We start from the raw sequence: 20160 nt of genomic DNA, 5'->3' as shown, positions 1-20160 counted from the left end.
CCCATTTGTGATACTCTATATGCAAACAGCTTTATATAGACAATACTTAATAATTGAAAATTATTAATTTGGGAATTGTTTCATTTGCTGTTTTTAGTTAAAGTCTCTTGTAGCCTGAATCATTTGCTGTCCTTTCTAGTTATGTATGTTTATAAAGGGCCCAAATTCCTACATATGAGTTCTCTTACAAAGGTAAAATGAGTCCAGATTACTTTTAAATGGCAATAAAAATGGTTTGCTCATTCATGGGAAAAATAGAAGACCATAAAGCTAAGGCTAGCAACCAATTAGGAAATGGGAGTTTAAAAGAGAGAGCATTTTAATCCTTTAAGAGTTGTTAATGGCTTGAAGTAGACATGGGTTTGACTAATACGTGCCTAAGATAGAAAGAGGAAGATGCTTTCTGTATCTGTGTGGCACTTAAACTGTGGAACTTTTAAATGCAAGCGTTCTTTTAAATGCATTTTTTAAGCACAAACTCTTATATAACTTACAATCATATTCATGTAGTTTAATACTAGAGAGTTTTTCTTCAATTTGGTTTTTTTAAAAAAAGACACATTCCAAACATAAAAAGAAGTATAGACCATAATGTAACAGAGACCCATGTCTACCACCTAGCTTTAACATTATTTATTTTTCTGTAATTACTTCAGATCTTTATAACATTTTATTTCTTGGGGAAGAAAAGGTATTACTTCTCTCTTGTGTAACTGACAAGAAAAAGGAAATTACAGGTATTACATAGGTACATATAATATAGTTTTGTGTGGTTTAAAATTTTACAGCAGTGATACACTGAGTATAGTCTCTTCACACAATATTCTATTTGAGATTTATCATTTATTTAACTTAGTATTTCATTGAATGACTATATCACAGTTTATTTTTGCACTTCCTAAATGATGGATATTTAGGGTTTCCTGTTTTTTATTATTTTAAATAGTGATGTAATAAATATTCTTCATGTTTGTCTCCTTGTGTATTACCTAAATGTGTAATTGCTGAGTTCTGGGGTATACACAGCCTCAACTTTACTAGATGTTGCCACACTACTTTTCACAGTGTACATGCTTATTTACACTTTGACAGCACTGTGTGAGAGTACCTCTTTATACACATCCTCATCAAAATTGGCATTAGCAAACTTCATGATGTTTTTGCCAGTTTGATGTTTGTGAAGTAATGTCGTTATCTTTAGTTTTAAACGTTTAATAGTTGTTGAAAATTCATATTTACCCTGATTAAGCAGAAATCTGATATCAGGGACAGTATGTCCACTTCCTAAAAAGTGGATCAGAATGTTATATTTACTTGCTGATTGCCCATTTAATGGTAATGGATTAATGCTAGAACAAAACGAATTTTTATGTGAATTTTGTAGTTTGGGGAGTAGTCATATTTCTAAGACATCTCAGTGTAAACTTAAAACCCCTGAGCTCTTTTGGATTCTGTTTACAAATTAACAGGAACCACCAGCTGACAGTAAAAAGAAAAGCAGCCAGTGACAATCTAAAGAAATGTGTTCTGCTAAATGTGAACTGCTACCTTTTTCCTAAGTAGTTTGCTATATCTAGGGATCACAAAGCTGTTGGAAGACGACCTTTTGATAAGATGGCAACACTTCTTGCATACCTGGGTCCTCCAGAGCACAAACCTGTGGCAGATACACACTGGTCCAGCCTTAACCTTACCAGTTCAAAGTTTGAGGAATTTATGACTAGGTAAAGTATCACCTTGATGTGATGATTGCTTTCTTTTTCGATGAGATGCAAGGTTTACCACCAGGCCACTTGTTAGATATGCTTGTATATTTGATAGAGAATTATTAGGAAGGATGTACTTAATGACCACATTGCCATGTTTTGGAATCCTACTTTTCTCTTACCCTATATATTGTTGAAATATGCTTTGTTTCATAGTTGATTTTCTTATAAAAATAATAGCATCTTATTGATTAGTACTTTGTCATATTGTTTTGAGGTGTTTTTGCATTTAATAGTTAAAAGGGAGGGTAGATAACATTATTTTCATTATATAATTTCAATATATAATTATAATTAGGGAAAACAGAGTTCAAAGTGAATAATTAATTTGCGTAAGATTCCATACCTGATTCATAGGTCCTTTGGTTCAAAGTGCAGAACTCTTTCTACTACACTGTAACATTTTTTAGAACCCTCCTGAAAATTAATGATACTAGCTTCTTTTAGATTGAGGCTCAGAAAATATAGTTTACTTTAATATTGCTATAAAATTTCTGTAGACATTTGTTTTGAATCTCATTTAGATGGATTCAGTTTGGATCCTCATTGTTAGACATTCACCACTATGATGTTACAGTGAAGATAGTTTGCTGAATTCTTTAGTCTTTATAAAGTACCTTTCATACTACTTTACACTTAGTCACTTAGTGTTTCATAGTGAGTGTGGGTTAAGTGTTTTGTTCATGGTGTGTGCCAGAGGCAGAGAGAAAAAAGCAGAATATGACATTCTGAAGTTAATTCACATTAACGATTTGCACATAATGTCCCAGGCATTGTAAGTGCCTGGTATTAATCACATTACATACAGGCCATAGTTTTGTACACATGACTCCCATATTTTGATACTGTTAAAAGAATGTATGAATGTATAACAATCTCCTTTCAAACTTAATTTTTATCTTTAGCTCTGTTACTTAATTTTTATCTTTTTAGCTCTGTTACGTTTTTCTGTGTAACAAATGTTTATTCCTATGTAATTAAAGGAATATTTTCCATACAAAATTTTCATGTTACCTAGCTGAAAATTGTGCAGTCCAAAAATGTAAAACTATTTTTTATGCAACATTACTAAGGATGTCCTTGCCATTTTTCCATCTTTCAAAGAAAACCTCTTTATTAGTCCTTTTACCTAAGACCCTACCTTCCTTACAAAGCAACCTTCTGTCTTTTTGAACACTAAATGATGTAATATGTGTAAGGTACTTAGAACAATGTCTGGTGTATATATAAAGTGTTTAATAAATATTAGGTGATATTTTTGTTCTAAGTTCCTACTGATGCTGAGACTCATTTTTCTTTTAAAAAAATGGAAATAGCTTTATAATGTTGTCAACCATAAAAATAAAAATTGTTAAATTATTCAAAACAAAGAAATCTAAAAAAGAAAGTAAAAATTTTTCAGTTATTTCATCCCTTAGAGATAATTTAGTTAACATTTGGCAGATAGCCTCCCAGTCATTTACCTATACACATGTGCACCTATTTCCCTTATCAAGTGATATCTATGTTGTTTCCATTAATATTAAACAAATGCTGACCTGGCACAAGCAATATGATGAACTGAGGTAATACAGCCTCTCCTCCCACCCCCAAGACACATAGAAAAACTAGGTAAAAGAAAATGTATTTTAATAATAAAGTAGCACAGGGAGATCAGCTCGTTGCTTTGTGACAACCTAGAGGGGTGGGAGAGAGGCTCAAGAGGGAGGGGGATATGAGGATATATGTATATATATATAGCTGATTCACTTTGTTGTACAGGAGAAACTAATACAACATTGTAAAGCAATTATACTCCAATAAAGATATTTTGAAAAATAATAAATGCATACATAGCTGGAAGAGAATTTTGGAGCAAATTACCTAGTATACAGTCAGTACAGAGAGATAAAGAAATGGAAAATATGAAAGAGTTTAAGAGATACAAGTGAGAATGAGAAGGTCCAGCATATCTAATAAATAGAGCTTAAAGAGAATAGTGAAGAGGTAATATATGAAAGACAACAAATGAGAATTTTCCAGGGTTGTTGACTGACAAAAATCTTCAGGTTAAAGACACACACTGAGTACTGAGCAGAATATATAAAAATTAAACCATGCCTTTTTTGGAAGTATATTTAAATATATATAAGAGTATAATTATAAAAGTGATATTCAGAATCAGGGAGATTAGAATGGACTTTTAATAAATTGTGTTGGTACAACTGTACCAGTAAGTAACCATCTGGAAAAAGATAACGCTATTTGTGAGGATAAATTCCCATAAAGAAGAACATGTGGGCCTTTCTCACTCATTCAGAATCAGTAAGCCAGGAAAGAAAAGGTTGATAAATTGAACTCTTAAAAAACAAACAAGTAAGTAAAAACTCAAAAATTTATGTCTAGAAAGAAAAATGATTAAAAACAATTCTATGGTTAATATCCCTGTCCAGTAGTTTTCTTAGCATTATCCTAAGAACCACTGTTTGTGGTTCAAAGAACAACACCTTGAATTTTTTGGTACATGTTAACCACATTGCCCTTCAGAAAGCGTGTTGCTTTTAAAATATTTTGTCATTTTGTATATTTTATCATTGGTGCAGTTGTGGATTTTTGTAGATATTCAGTGGACAATGTAAAGCCTATGAGTTACTCTATTCTTTTTTTTCTTTCAGGCATCAAGTACATGAAAAAGAAGAGTTCAAAGCTTTGAAAACTTTGAGTATTTTCTACCAAGCTGGGACTTCCAAAGCTGGGAATCCTATATTTTATTATGTTGCACGGAGGTAAGAAACACTATGTTTTATCTTACCAGAGCTTTTAAAATGATACCAAATGTAGAGAGACAGGAAGTTTGGTTTTTCCCATTTGATTTTACTAGAATTGGAGACAAGTTTTTCTGGGAGAATGTAGCTGGGTAAACAGCCATCTTGTCCCTAAATGATGCTCAGTACATTAGAAATTGCTTTTCAGACTACCTGTTTCGTATTGGCTTCTCTTTGTTACATCAATTTTTTTATACCACGTTACAATGAATTAATTACCAAGAGTAAAAAAAATCACAACTTTTTATTTTCTGGTGTATTCTGATTAAATACTATCCATCACATGATACTCAGAAAGTTTTTTTTAAACAGAAAGAGTCTTAGTGAGAACTTCTAGTAATATGCTGTGTAAGACAACATCAGGGTGATTTAACAAACAATTCAGAGACACTATGGGAAATTTCTATAAAGATATGGCACAGGTGACAGCCTGAAAAATTGATTGTATTTGTTCATGCTGTCTTTCAGTCCAGGCTAGTTCCTAGAAAACCTTTCTGGCAGTGCTCCTCCTTCACAATAGGTATAATGCTTGCATTGCTTTCCCTGCCATTGTCTTTTCTTTCTTGCCTCATTCTGCCTTCCTTTTGAGAACTTGTCTGTGACGTTAGTCAGTTTTACTTCTTCTCATTTAGTGTGACATAAACTCATGGTAATTGAACCTTAGGGACAGTGTGATATAATAGAGAGACCACTGGCTTTGGAATCTCAAGGACTATGTTTACTCTTGTTCTGCTGTTCCACTAGGCTCTGGGAATTAATCTTTCTGAATTACCTCAATTTAACATAAATTGAGGAATTATGTCAGTAGACTTAATGGTCATGAATGGCAAAAAATTGGCAGTGTATAGGAAATAAATGGAGGTTGAGAAGTAGTGGCAGAGGAGTGAAAAAAGGAAGGTGGGAGGTGGGAAACTCAGTTAATTGGATAATTCAGATAGCGTTAACACCAAGAAGTCCTAAGAACTGGGGTGTTAGGGAATCAAGAGGGCATAGAAACTTGCATTTATCCTTAGCCCTTCTCTTTAACAACTCTGAGTAACATCTCTTCACCTTCCCATGAAAGTCTTCTACCTTTTATCTCAGATGCTGTTTCTAAATTGCCTAAGATGATTTTAATTTTCTTTTGCATTTGAGATGAACCCTATTTGTATTCCATCCCCAATCTTTAACACCACCAGTGTATTTTTTTTTTTTTTTTTTTTCGGTACGCGGGCCTCTCACTGTTGCGGCCTCTCCCGTTGCGGAGCACAGGCTCCGGACGCGCAGGCTCAGCGGCCATGGCTCACGGGCCCAGCCACTCCGGGGCATGTGGGATCTTCCCGGACCGGGGCACGAACCCGTGTCCCCTGCATCGGCAGGCGGACTCTCAAACCACTGCGCCACCAGGGAAGCCCCACCAGTGTATTTTGATTTTCCCTATTTTGTCGAAGTAATTAACAGTGAGACATTGGTAAGAGAGGTAGATAGACATGTGTCTCTCCCCCGCCCCTTTAAATTCTTGTTAGTTTACAAGTCAGAAAGATTTCTGGAAAACCTCAAAGCTGAGTTTTTTCTTCAGGATCAGAGTGTAAGATTGTGTTCGTTCTCTGCAGTGGTCTGTACTATACAGGCCAAAAGGAAAGTAGCATGGGCCTGATGCAGACACCCTCTGTGGTACTAAATCAGTGGGATTTCCAAGAAACGTGTTTAATATGGTGACTTGAGAGTACTAAGGATTCCCGGCTCTGCTGCTTCTTAGATAAGTTAATTTTTACGAATCTGTTTCTTCATATGTTAAAGAGGGGGAGATGCTTATAAAAACTATCCTGCCTACATCTCCCATAAAGTATTTTGTGACCTATAAAGTTCTGTACAGAGTATATTTGAGGTTTTCTTTTTTGGTTGTTTTTGTTTTGGGATATGACTTTACTAATTTCAGACTTTCAGATGTTTCAGTTTCTTACTTAGACCTACGAGAGTGCCTCCTGGCCTTCATTGTCACCTGGTGTGAAGCTTCCGGTCCAGGACAGATGAGCACGTAATAGCTCAGAGTAGAGAGAGGCCCAGTTCCTCCACTGTATACAAAAGCAGGGGAAGGTAGTAACTCAGCCAACTTTGTCAGAGAACACTTAGGTTTGACTTTTTGATGTTCCTTTGTTTTTGTGGCTTAGACTACCATGTATTAGTTTATGTCTTTTGAGCTGTGGATTCCAGTCTCCTTACAGATACTCCACAGACATTTCGCACTTGAAATGTCCAAAATTTAATTCAGTGTATATTCAAATCAACTTCTTCTTCACGCCATATTCTCTTTCTCAGTAGCATCACCATCCCTTCTCACTCTAGAAACCCTAATCATTTAAAATTCTTCCCTCTTTCTTTTATCCTCCTCATTATCAATCACCATGTCTGATTTTAGTTGTGTGATCTAGGCTCATCAGTTAGGCTGTTTTAGTCAGGGCCCTGTTATTACAAAGAAGGCATTCTTACTTTCTCAAGAAGATAGGCCTCAGGAAAAACATGAATTAGAGCAGGGCCTGCCCAGATGTAGACAGAACTTAGATGTCTGTCAGTCCTGGAACCAGCTTGCGCTAATTCTCTCTTGGCTTCATGTTCAAGTCTACCTCATAATTTTTCTCTTTCTGTATTTCTTCAGTTTTAGCCCCAGCTAGTCAGTCCTTCATTACCTCAACACTGCACACTTCAAATTCCAGAAGGAGAACATGTTCAGCTAAAAATACCTGTTTGGCAAAGCCCTTAATGCTATATGCTGGCCAGCCAGTAGATTTCTGGCTGCCCCTAAGTCAAGTACTTGTTCCTAGCCTAGCAGTCATGTGATTCAGAATAACCTCCTAGTGCTATTCCTTTATCAGGGGCTGTCCTGTGTTTTAATTTTTTTGAATTGAGTCTTAATGGTTTAATATTACTTTTTGGTACTTTGGAAATGTCTTTTGAGTTCATTTCCCTCCCACTGCCATTAGTGAGACTCTCTTATTAGCTTTAACCTGTACTAATGCAGCATTATTCTCCTACTCCCTAAACCCCACATAACTACTTCCAGGTCATCTTTTTATTTATTTATTTATTCATTCATTCATTCATTCATGGTTGCATTGGGTCTTCGTTGCTGCGCACAGGCTTTCTCTAGTTGCAGCGAGCAGGGGCTACTCTTCATTGCGGTGCGCAGGCTTCTCACTGCAGTGGCTTCTCGTTGCAGAGCACGGGCTCTAGGCGCACAGGCTTCAGTAGTTGTGGCACGCGGGCTTCGGTAGTTGTGGCTCGCGGGCTCTAGAGCCCAGGCTCAGTAGTTGTGGTACACGGGCTTAGTTGCTCCGTGGCATGTGGGATCTTCCTGGGCCAGGGCTCGAACCCGTGTCCCCTGCATTGACAGGCTACTTCCAGGTCATCTGAACGTTGCTTCTGGAGGCAGTTTCCAGTTCAGATCTAATCTTGTCTCTCTCCATTTGTTAAATAGAGTCCCCATATAAAGTCCAGGTTCATATAAAGTCAGGCATGCTGGGTGTTCCATAATTTTGACCTAATTTAGTTTCTAATCTTTTCCTGCTATTGCCTCCTATACACTTTTGCTCCTAGCCTGTAATAGTTAAAGTACCATAAATATAAGGACAGTTGTTGCAGCATTGTTTATAGTGGCAAAAAACTGAAAATAATATAACTGTATCAAAAGGAAATTGTTGAATAAATAATGATACATCTCTATTATGGAATAATATGCAATGTGTTAAGTCTAGTTTGCTTGTTACAAGTGATAGAAATGAAATTTAAACTTGTGTGAACCAGGAAAGATATCAATTGCCACATGTACCCAAGAAGATCAAGAGACGGACTGGCTTCTTGCATGACAACGTGCAGAGCTTTGAACAATGTCATCTGGAGAACATCTGTCTTCTCTGTGTCTTGACTCTACTTTCTTTGTGTTGATTTTATTCCCAGGCAGCTCTTCCTAAGCTATAGCCAGTGATGGTTTGTGTTCTCCCAGCTTAACAACCCAGTGGAAAAACACTTCTTTCCCAGTAGTAACAGCAAAAGTACTGGTCTCATTGGCCTGAGTCACCTGCCAATTTCTGAGGCCTTCGCTATGGCAAGGGGAATGGAATTTCTTGGTTGTCTGTGCCCGAATTATGTGCCCATCCCTGGAGCTCAGTGGTGAAGCCAGCTTGAACTGCATGAACTAAAAGGGGTGGGGGGATGGGAGCAGGGTTTCCCAAAGGGAAATTGGACTGCCGATATCAGAATGAGGAAAAATGGATTCTGAGCAGGAGAAAGTAACAGAAGTCCTCTAATGCACCTTTAAAAAGATCCAGAAGGATGGCTCTGACATTTATCATGCAAGGTGCAGAGGAATGTGGGTGTGTATGTGCACAGGCATATGATATGTATAGACTGTGAAGTGTGTGAAAGTATACACATTAAACTGTTCACATTGCTTATCTCAGGGGAGTATGATTGGAGCAGGTAGAGGATCAATTATAGTATTTCTATTATATATCTCTGTTGTTTGACTTGTTGCCAGGGGCACATATTATTTTTGTCAGAGTAATTAAAAATATAAAACCTGAAAGTACAATGAAGAATTTTCCTCTTAGGAATATTGTGATACCTGGCAGTTGCCTTTTGGGTGTCAGTAGTAGCTAAAACCTACTGAGTGCTTTCTCTGCATCAGGCAAACTGTGCATATTATATACTTTTTCATTTAACCCTTAAAGTAACCTGCTGAGCTATTATTATTACCAGTGATTGACTTGTGTGTAAACTGAAATTTAGAGAAATTGTTAGTCATTCACAAATGTAGGTATCAATCAGAATGACCTGGGAAATTAAAGCAAGCAAATGTATATATCCCAAGGCCCTACCTGGGCTGCCAAATCAAAATTTCAGGGTAGAGCCTAATCTGTATATCTAACAGACACCCCAAGTGATTCATTCATAGTCGGTTTATTACTGGTTTGTTTGGGAGTCTCACTGGTCAGGTATTTAATTCATGGTGGTACAACTAGTGAGAATCAGAGTTGGGTTTCAAACCTTAACAACTGCACTATTAATAACATGATTATTAAAAAGATAACATGTTTATTTTCACTGTTAAAATTACACACTAGGTTTTTAGGTTAAATCAGTCTTTGTAGACCAGCATGAAAATCTTACCAGTAGTTATGGGACATATTTCTGTAGGGAAGAATTCTGAATTCTAGGCATCAGATTTACAAATGACCTTTTGCAATAAAGGACAAAAGTTTACTCTAAAATAATTTTGTCATTGGAGCAGCTGTAGTCTGCATTCCAAAGGTTAGCCGAATTGGAACCTTTTTTACTGTAACAACGTATTACTATCACACATTCATGGAATATGGTGACACAGATAGATGTATTGTTTTGTACAGCAGCGGGCACCAGGGACCGGTTTTGTGGAAGAACAATTTTTCCACAGACCCGGCGGGGGTGGGGAGGAGGAATGGTTCAGGTGGTAATGTGAGTGATGGTTCAGGCAGTAATGCGGGTGATGGGGAGCGGCAGATGAAGCTTCCCTCGCTTGCCTACCACTCACCTCCTGCTGTGCGGCCCGGTTCCTAACAGGCCTAGGGGTTGGGGACCCCTGTTGTAGAGCACTGTAGTTTATCCTTTTGTCTATTTAATAAAAAATAAAATAAATACAAAAACAACACACACCACTCCTCAGTCCCCATCCCCAACCCCCTATCGTTACACACACACACACACACACACACACACACACACACACACACACACACACACACACACACACACACACAGACAGAAGCATACTTTGGTTAAACGTTGCCAACATAATTTCTTCTGTTACACCTTTAATGTAAAAACCTGAGTTTCAACTCAGTTTTGCAAACATTTAAAAGGCAAACATGTGGTATTTTGCCTTTTTTAGCATTTATAAGGAAGGAAACCATCATATTAAGGTAATAATTAAGCTTACACAATTAAAATTTGCAAACAACCAGATTGAACTAGGATATGATAATTAACTCAGAAGTAAGTTGAAATAAATTTAATTTTCCTAGTGTGCTTGTCATTCAGCAGATATAGTGAACTGAGATAGCAATGCAAACAGTCCAAGTCCACTTCAGCCTGAGTGTACACAAAACATCAAAAATATTACATAGAAAAGAAGGTGAGTGCTGTCCACTGCATTCAGTGTGGTGCCGCCGCTTTCCGTGTTCGTGGTTGTGGCTGTCTTTGGGGCCACTTCTGTACTCTTAGTTGTCTTGAGATTTGAAGTTGTCTTGGGATTTGAAGTTGTCTTGGGATTTGAAGTTGTCTTGCGATGCAGAGATGCTTGGAGGTCTGGAGTTGTCTTGGGATTTGAAGTTGTCTTGGGATCCAGAGATGTTTGGAGCTCTGGAGTTGTCCTGGGATTTGAAGTTGTCTTGGGATCCAGAGATGTTTGGAGCTCTGGAGTTGTCTTGGGATTTGAAGTTGTCTTGGGATCCAGAGATGTTTGGAGCTCTGGAGTTGTCTTGGGATTTGAAGTTGTCTTGGGATCCAGAGATGTTTGGAGCTCTGGAGTTGTCTTGGGATTTGAAGTTGTCTTGGGATCCAGAGATGTTTGGAGCTCTGGAGTTGTCTTGGGATTTGAAGTTGTCTTGGGATCCAGAGATGTTTGGAGCTCTGGAGTTGTCTTGGGATTTGAAGTTGTCTTGGGATCCAGAGATGTTTGGAGCTCTGGAGTTGTCTTGGGATTTGAAGTTGTCTTGGGATCCAGAGATGTTTGGAGCTCTGGAGTTGTCCTGGGATTTGAAGTTGTCTTGGGATCCAGAGATGTTTGGAGCTCTGGAGTTGTCTTGGAATTTGGGGTTGTCTCAGAATTTGTGCTGATCTGCTTAGAAGCTGTCATAGAATTTGAGGTCGTCAGTGTTGGAGTTGACTGCAAAGTGTCACCAACCAACAGCAGGAGCAGACTGAGTAATAGCTTGAACATCATTTTCCTGTTTCAAAATAATTATGGAAAATTAATATAACACTTGGATCACAAGCAAATCTAAGAACTTGCTTTTTTAAAAGTGGTGGTGAGGGGGCAGGAGGAATGAAGGAAACCTTATCTCAGCACTGAGGAAATGCCAACCTTGGTTTAACAAATTTCATAGTTTTTAAGATAAAAGGAAATTCAGAAGAGATCGATATCAACTCCTCCATTTTATAGATGGGCTCAGACAAAGGCAAAAGGATGCATATCTAAAAATGACCAGAACTAGAACTTGAATCTGAGCCTTAGTCTAGTGTTCTTTAGTAGATGGGGACTATGACATAGGCATAGTATAGACATATCCCAAATGTTTACTAGTAAACCATTTTTAAAGTAAGGCTAATTTTTTTTAATCATATATTCAAATCTAGTGGTTTGCCACATTTGAGATAAAGCAGCTAGCCCATGTTGAACATGGATAACTATTCTTTTTTTTAACTTAAATCTCAAACTTTAATTTTAGAAATCTAATATATGCTAAAATTTACATTTGGTTCTAATGTATAATTGAGAAAATTTCAACTTAATATTACCTTTTGATGTTTTTTCTTTGAAGATGAAAACTTCAGGCTTTCTCCAGTGTCCCGTGGGGGATCTAATTTCTCACTCACTGTGTGCTGTTTAAATAAAATTAGTAAGTCACATGTTATAAACTTGACCTGCTATTTGCTCTTTGGAAATAACCTATTGAGTGCTTTCCAAACTGGTGCAAACAGATGGACTGTGGCAGAAATCAAGGAATTCAAATAAAGTTCCTCTAAAATCTAGTGTCTTATTTAAAGAACCCTGTGAATACCACTTTGTTATTCCTCTTATGCATGTGTATATTAGTGAATGTCTTCATTGGATTAGCACTAACTGGAGGAATATACTCTTTGCCTGCTGTGATTATCATGACTTAAAATCAAGTAAGTATATTAGAGATAGATTTTTTTTTTCTTAAAGCATCTTGTATATATGTTTAGAGGGTAGGTAGTTTTTGGCTAGGATTATTTTGAAGTTTTAAAAATAATTCAAGAATATAGCATTCTAGGAGTTTAATTTCTAGTAAATAATTATTCTATTAGAAAAGAAGTTAAACTTTATTAACATAAAGCTAAATAAGAAAAGAATTGCATATGAAAGTGATACTTTTCACATTGAGTTTGCAAAGTTTTTTTTAGTACATGAAATCACCCACACTGAAGCACATTAAGTGAATTCTTTAAAGGAATTTCATCTTTCGGTCACTCCTTTTCTTTGATAAGTGGTATACAGGGAAGTTGGGTTGCATTGTGCTAATGTTTTCATCACATTAGCCGGCTCTTTTAAGAAATTGCAGGGCTGTGAACAATGGTGTTGACATACAAGGAAATGGCTACCTAAGTGGCAGAAGCACAAGTCAGTACATGTTCCTGACTTGTTTTACTTTGCTATGTAAGTTTCTTTTTCCTCCTGAGTGAAGAGAACCAGTGCTTGCTAAATCTTATTTATATTAGGTACATATTGTATAGAACCTAACTTAACTGGAGATTTGTGTGATCAGACCTAAGAAGTAAATATAAAAAGCCTCAGAGTAGATATTATAAGTCAGAGTACTAAGATAATGCACAGATAACTTTTTATTGATGCTTCAAACACCTCAATCTCAACTTATTTAAAATTTTAAATTCAACATTTTCCCCTTCCTATGTTGGGTTGGCTAAAATGTTCGTTTGGGTTTTTTGGTAAGATTTTATGGAAAAAGTCGAAAGAGCTTTTTGGCCAATACATATTTTTCTCATAATCTCTTTCTCGATTAACTGCGTCATTACCCAGCCAAATGGCTCTCCAACCTTGAATTTCTTATTGTCTTCTTATTGATCTTAAGCTGCCCAAGCCTCTCGGTGATAATTAAGTAAAATTAAAAATTCTGAACACTCCCCACTTAAATGTTCCCCCGCCCCCCAAAAAATCATTTTCAATTATTTAGGTCTTTAAATACCTCCCACTTCTTTATCTTTGTGCAGCTTTCCCCATCTGCCGAAAGTATTTCTTCCTCATTCAACATTGCATTCTTCCTTCAAGGTCTAACTCTGATGGCAGCACCTTTTATGACAGCCTTCCTTAGTTCTATACTTCAGAATCAGACATTTTAGGACTTCGTACTTCTAGAGCACTTATCAGAGTCTGTTTTTTTACTATAGATGTATCCTCAGTCTTTCTTCAACCAAATTCTGGCTTCCTTGTGATCAGGTACTACTACTTTTTTTTTTTTTTTTAACATCTTTATTGGGGTATAATTGCTTTACAATGGTGTGTTAGTTTCTGCTTTATAACAGAGTGAATCAGGTATACATATACATATGTTCCCATATCTCTTCCCTCTTGTGTCTCCCTCCCTCCTACCCTCCCTATCCCACCCCTCTAGGTGGTCAGGTACTACTTCTTATTCTTTGTACCTGCTAGCACAGTGAGTACTTGTACATAATAGGGTACAACAAACACTGGAATTTGCTGAAACACCTCTTTGTTTCTTCATGTCTGAGGGCTGATATCATTAGTGATGTCTAAAATAATAGACATTTGGTCATTTGCAGTTTTCCCTGCATTATAAAGTCCTATTTCTACTTTCTGGCAGCTGTTTTGAGAGGATTTCTTTATTTGTATGATGTGGATCATAATGTACATTCATATCCTTTACCTGTGTTATATAACAAAAATTCAACCGAGTAAATTGTAAAGATCTAATTGGCTTTATTTGAACAATTCATGAATCGGACAGCATCCCATCTAACAAGTAGAGAGGAGCTCCAAAGGATTATGGAAAGGGAAAGTTTTTGTTTTTGTTTTCCACATCTTTATTGGAGTATAATTGCTTTACAATGTTGTGTTAGTTTCTGCTGTACAGCAAAGTGAATCAGCTACATGTGTAAGGTCGGATCTTAACAAACGGCACCACGAAACAGAGGAAAGCTTCAAGTGAGCTTTATTAGGGAGCACTCCCAGGCGAGGTTCACTGGTCCGAGAAAAAGGGGACCAGAGAAGTCGCACCCGGGCGAGGGTTGGGCAAGATTTTATAGGGGAAGAAGGGAAAGGGCTGTGGTGAATCTGGGAGGGCGTAGGGTATTCCTTATTTGGTGGTCTTTTCGGGTATCCTGGGGGACCGTTAGTCCCGCCCCTCGAAAGGCGGGAAGGCTGGGCTGGGTTCAAAGTCCCCAGGTCAGTTTCTGGAACTGGGTGGTCCGGAGAATTTCGGTCTGATGCAAACTGTGAATCTGATTGTGTTCCCCTGCCTCGGGCCAGTTGGCCTTACAATATGTATACATATATCCCCATATCTCTTCCCTCTTGCGTCTCCCTCCCACCCTCCCTGTCCCACCCCTCTAGGTTGTCACAAAGCATCGAGCTGATCTCCCTGTGCTATTCAGCAGCTTCCCACTAGCCATCCATTTTACATTTGGTAGTGTCTGTATGTCAATGCTACTCTCTCACTTCGTCCCAGCTTCCCCTTCCCCCGCTGTGTCTGTCTGTGTCTTTACTCCTGCCCTGCCACTAGGTTCATCAGTACCGTTTTTTTTAGATTTATGGAAAGTTTTTAAAGGCAAGACGAGGAAGTCATAAACAGAAGTTATTTCAGGCTTAAGTAACCTACCATGGGGGATGGACAGGGTCTGTCTATGTGGCAGATTATCTCGTCTTCCTTTTGGTGCTGACCAGAAAATTTCACTCTGACTGGTTAGGATTACATTCCTGGAGAAGGCTGTAACTGCAGTTAGTTTAGGTATTAAGTCTCCGTTTTAGCACAAGTGACTCCATTTGGTGCTTGTTGTTTCTTTCTCTTTTTTTTTTCAATAGTATGTAGTAGCAAGTGGCTTTTCAGTGTGGACAGTTAGGTTTCAAAAATCTTTTTGGAAACTTCCTGAGAAAGTGGATATGCAGATGTGCAAAAACAGGCTATTGTTATGTTAGACTTAAATGTGAGTACCTTTTAGAATTGTACATAAGCAGTTTTACAGTAAAATTTCAGCCTCTTCATTGTAGGAATCTAATACAGGAAAAAGAACACATTTCTCCTTAGTGGCAAAATACACGTTCTGAGGGGAAATGTCTGTCTTTGAACAAGTTTGTCTTCCAGTATTATTACAGTGTAATACCGTAAGCCTGTTATCTAATCTTGGCTTGTTATTTATTCTTGTTTTTCATTATAAATGAAGAAAAGTGATTTAATTTTAAAAAGAGGCTTCTCTTGGATAATGGTATCTTCATCCACCTTGAGTTTTAAATGGAAGGCTAAAGATCAATCTTCATTTCTCTTAACCACATACATCTGATTAATCACTAAGTCCTGTTGATTCTGCCTCAAAAAATTTTTTGTACTTTATCCTTACATTACAGACTCAATTTGTAGCTTTATCAGTTGTCTAAGCTGGGGTTAGCAAACTTGTTTTTCAAACGAGCAGTAGTAAATATTTTAGGCTTTATAAACCACATAAAGTTTTTCTTTTTTTCTTGTTTTGTTTGGCTTTTGGTTTTCATCTGCTCTTTAAAAATATAAGAGCCATTTTTAGCTTGCAGGTCATACAAAAACAGGCCACAAGTAGCATGTGGGCAGGATATCGCCAGTGGACCATAGTTTGCTGCACTCTGTTCTAGGCTGTTGAAATAACTTCCTATTTGGATTCTTTGTCACCGGTATGTTACCCCATCCCCTCCTTCTTCCACATTACTGCCAGAATGATCTCTCTAAAATATGACTGTGTAACTTTTAGATAAAACCTTTTATGTGCTCTATTAACTAAGTTTTTATACTTAAGGCATTCATATACCACCTCTGGGGTTTTTGCGTTTCTTCGTAAGATCTATCCTATTAGTTACTCAATATTTTTTATTGACTTTTTTCTTAAGGGAAATTTTGTATTATACCATAAACAGAAAATCAGTATTGACTGCCATAACTAGAAAACCAGCAAACAAAAGATAACAGTAAAAAAGAAATACGGAATTGTTAAATGACTGTTTCATATACCACCCCATCATACAGGTACCACACTTCAAAACACCACTGACTTATAAGATAAACCTTTTTTCCTTAGCGTCATACAAGTCTCTTCATAATCTGTTACACTGTTCACAGTAGTTGCAAGATTGCTGAACTAAAGCAGGAGATTGAAGGTCATTTTGGTAAGAGGCTAGAGATGCTGGCCTTTTTCTGGAAATCTCATGATGCTGTCGTCATTGATGTGGTTCCAAGTAAGCCTTGTGTGCTTCCTGGGCTGTTCTCAGGAAAGTGTGCTCATGACGCATTGCTGAGGGTATCTTTAAGGGCAGTTGTGAAGAAGACTCTAGGAGCTGGCAAAGCCACGAAGTCTGCCCAGAGAGCTCAGAATGCCAAATGAGCATTCTGCACATTACCTCCTGTATTGGTTAATAAAGTCTTAAAATAACTTTCTCAATTGGTCATTTAAGTTTAATAATAGAAGACTAGTCATCACAGTGTGTAGTAACAGCTGTAGAAAGATGTCTCGCCTTTGCTTCGGCAACACTGACCATCTCACCATTTTCCTACTCTGGCATGCCTCTGTGATTTTGCATAGGCTTACCATTGGCTTTGGGTGCCGTTAATAGAGGGCAAACTCCTACTTTTGATTCAAGACCCATCTCAGTAACCTGACTCTCATTCCTCTAGGCAAGTTAAGAAAAAAAAACAGCTTTACTGAGATATAATTCACATGAAGTTTACCCTTTTAAAAGTGTACAATTTAGTGGTTTTTAGTATATTCACACAGTTGGGCAATCATCACCACTACGTAATTTTAAACATTTCGTCACCGCAAAAAGAAACCCCGTACTCATCAGCAGTCACTCCCCATTCTCCCTCCCCTCAACCCTTAGTCCCTGGCAACCATAGTGTGTGTGTGTGTGTGTGTGTGTGTGTGTGTGTGTGTGTGTGTGTGTGTACATACATATATACACCACATTTTCTTTTTTTGCTATTAAATATATATATTTTTTCTTCTATAATAAAGCCTTTTTTTTTTAATAACTTCAAACTTACAGAAAAGTTTCAAATATATAGTACGGAGAGTTCACACATACCCTTCACTCAGATTCCCATAATGTTTATAATTTTCAAAACCACAGTACAATGATCAAACCAGGAAATTAATATTAGTATACTCCTGTCAGCCGAACTAAAGACTTCTTCAAATTCTAGTTTCCCCCTTATATCCCGTTTCAGTTCCACAATCCAGTTAGGATCCCACATTACATATAGTTGCTGTGTCCTTCGTCTTCTCCAAGCTGTGACAGTTCCTGAGTCTTTCCATATCTTTCGCTACTTGATAATTTTCATACTTGTGGTCTTAAATATATTTTTATATGCACAGATTTTTCAGCATGAAGAGCCTTCTCTGGTGGGTAACCCATCTCTTGAATCACTTTCAGTCATTAAGGAGAAATGACTGTGGCATTGTGATTTGCTGAAGCAGAGCCTCATACAAGTGTTAGGCTGTTCAGAATGCATCACTTTTATTTTTATTTATTTATTTGTCTTAACATTTTTATTGGAGTATAATTGCTTTACAATGGTGTGTTAGTTTCTGCTTTATAACAAAGTGAATCAGTTATACATATACATATATCCCCATATCTCTGCCCTCTTGCATCTCCCTTCCTCCCACCCTCCCTATCCCACCCCTCTAGGGATCACAAAGCACCGAGCTGATCTCCCTGCGCTGTGTGACTGCTTCCCACTAGCTATGTTTTACATTTGGTAGTGTATATATGGCCATATATACACTACCACTCTCTCACTTTGTCCCAGCTTACCCTTCCCCCTCCCCGTGTCCTCAAGTCCATTCTCTAGTAGGTCTGCGTCTTTATTCCCATCTTGCCCCTAGGTTCTTCATAACCATTTCTTTTTAGATTCCATATATATGTGTTAGCATCTGGTATTTGTTTTTCTCCTTCTGACTTAGTTCACTCTGTATGGCAGACTCTGGGCCCATCCACCTCACTACAAATAGCTCAATTTCATTTCTTTTTATAGCTGAATAATATTCCATTGTATATATGTGCCACATCTTCTTTATCCATTCATCTGTCGATGGACACTTAGTTTGCTTCCGTGTCCTGGCTATTGTAAATAGAGCTGCAGTGAACATTGTGGTACATGACGCTTTTTGAATTACGGTTTTCTCAGGTTATATGCCCAGTAGTGGTATTGTTGGGTCATATGGTATTTCTATTTTTAGTTTTTTACAGAACCTCCATACTGTTCTCCATAGTGGCTGTATCAATTTACATTCCCACCAACAGTGTATGAGGGTTCCCTTTTCTCCATACCCTCTCCAGCATTTATTGTTTGTAGGTTTTTTGATGATGGCCTTCCGACCAGTGTGAGATGATATCTCATTGTAGTTTTGATTTACATTTCTTTAATGATTAGTGATGTTGAGCATTCTTTCATGTGTTTGTTGGCAGTCTGTATATCTTCTTTGGAGAAATGTCTATTTAGGTCTTCTGCCCATTTTTGGATTGGGTTGTTCGTTTCTTTAATATTGAGCTGCATAAGCTGCTTGTAAATTTTGGAGATTAATCCTTTGTTAGTTGCTTCATTTGCAAATATTTTCTCCCATTTCTGAGGATTGTCTTTTCGTCTTGTTTATGGTTTCCTTTGCTGTGCAAAAGCTTTTAAGTTTCATTAGGTCCCATTTGTTTATTTTTTGTTTTTATTTCCATTTCTCTAAGAGCTGGGTCAAAAAGGATCTTGCTGTGATTTATGTCATAGAGTGTTCTGCCTATGTTTTCCTCTCAGAGTTTGGTAGTGTCTGGCCTTACATTTAGGTCTTTGATCCATTTTGAGTTTATTTTTGTGTATGGTGTTAGGGAGTGTTCTAATTTCATTCTTTTACATATAGCTGTCCAGTTTTCCCAGCACCACTTATTGAAGAGGCTGTCTTTTCTCCACTGTATATTCTTGCCTCCTTTATCAAAGATAAGGTGACCATATGTGCATGGGTTTATCTCTGGGGTTTCTATCCTGTTCCATTGATCTATATTTCTGGTGTTTTTTTTTTTTGCCAGTACCATAGTGTCTTGATTACTGTAGCTTTGTAGTATAGTCTGAAGTCCGGGAGCCTGATTCCTCCAGCTCCGTTTTTGTTTCTTAAGATTGCTTTGGCTCTTCGGGGTCTTTTTACACCACATTTTCTTTATCCGTTTGCCCATTGATGGATACTTAGGTTGTTTCCACATCTTGGCTATTTTTAATAATGTTGCAATAAACATGTGGGTACATAGGATATTATTTTCCTGTTCATCTATTGGACTTTTAGCTCCTAGATCTTAGATGTCTTTATCTGGATACACAGAGAATCTAGCAGAGCATGTGGCATTTCATAGAACACTTAATAAATGAACTTAGCTTTTAATTATTATATGTATGTAATCATTCAGTGCTAGTGTTAAGACTAATCGCCAGTTTTAATTATGGACACACATGACTCTAGTTTAAAGGAAGAAGACTTGATTTAGTAACAGTGATTAGAGTTGGAGTCCTGATTTGAACCAAAAGATTACTCGAGTGGTTTTGTTTTCTGTGATTCTTGGTTTATAGAAGTATAGTGGCCTT

General features: G+C 37.4%; 1 protein-coding gene across 6 annotated transcripts in view; it reads left to right on the top strand.

The window, feature by feature from the left end:
- NF1 (neurofibromin 1) overlaps positions 1 to 20160 on the top strand; it is a 247084-nt gene that overhangs the window by 146633 nt on the left and 80291 nt on the right. For all 6 annotated transcript variants that reach the window (XM_082860520.1, XM_082860521.1, XM_082860522.1 and 3 more), the window contains 2 exons: positions 1578 to 1724; positions 4421 to 4531. In XM_082860520.1, coding sequence (XP_082716646.1) covers positions 1578 to 1724; positions 4421 to 4531 — 258 coding nt within the window. The remainder of the gene's footprint in view (positions 1 to 1577; positions 1725 to 4420; positions 4532 to 20160) is intronic.

Source organism: Leucopleurus acutus, assembly GCF_964270905.1.
Source record: "Leucopleurus acutus genome assembly, chromosome: 19".
Classification (NCBI taxonomy): Eukaryota; Metazoa; Chordata; class Mammalia; order Artiodactyla; family Delphinidae; genus Leucopleurus; species Leucopleurus acutus.
This window is presented reverse-complemented; position numbering and strand designations above follow the sequence as displayed.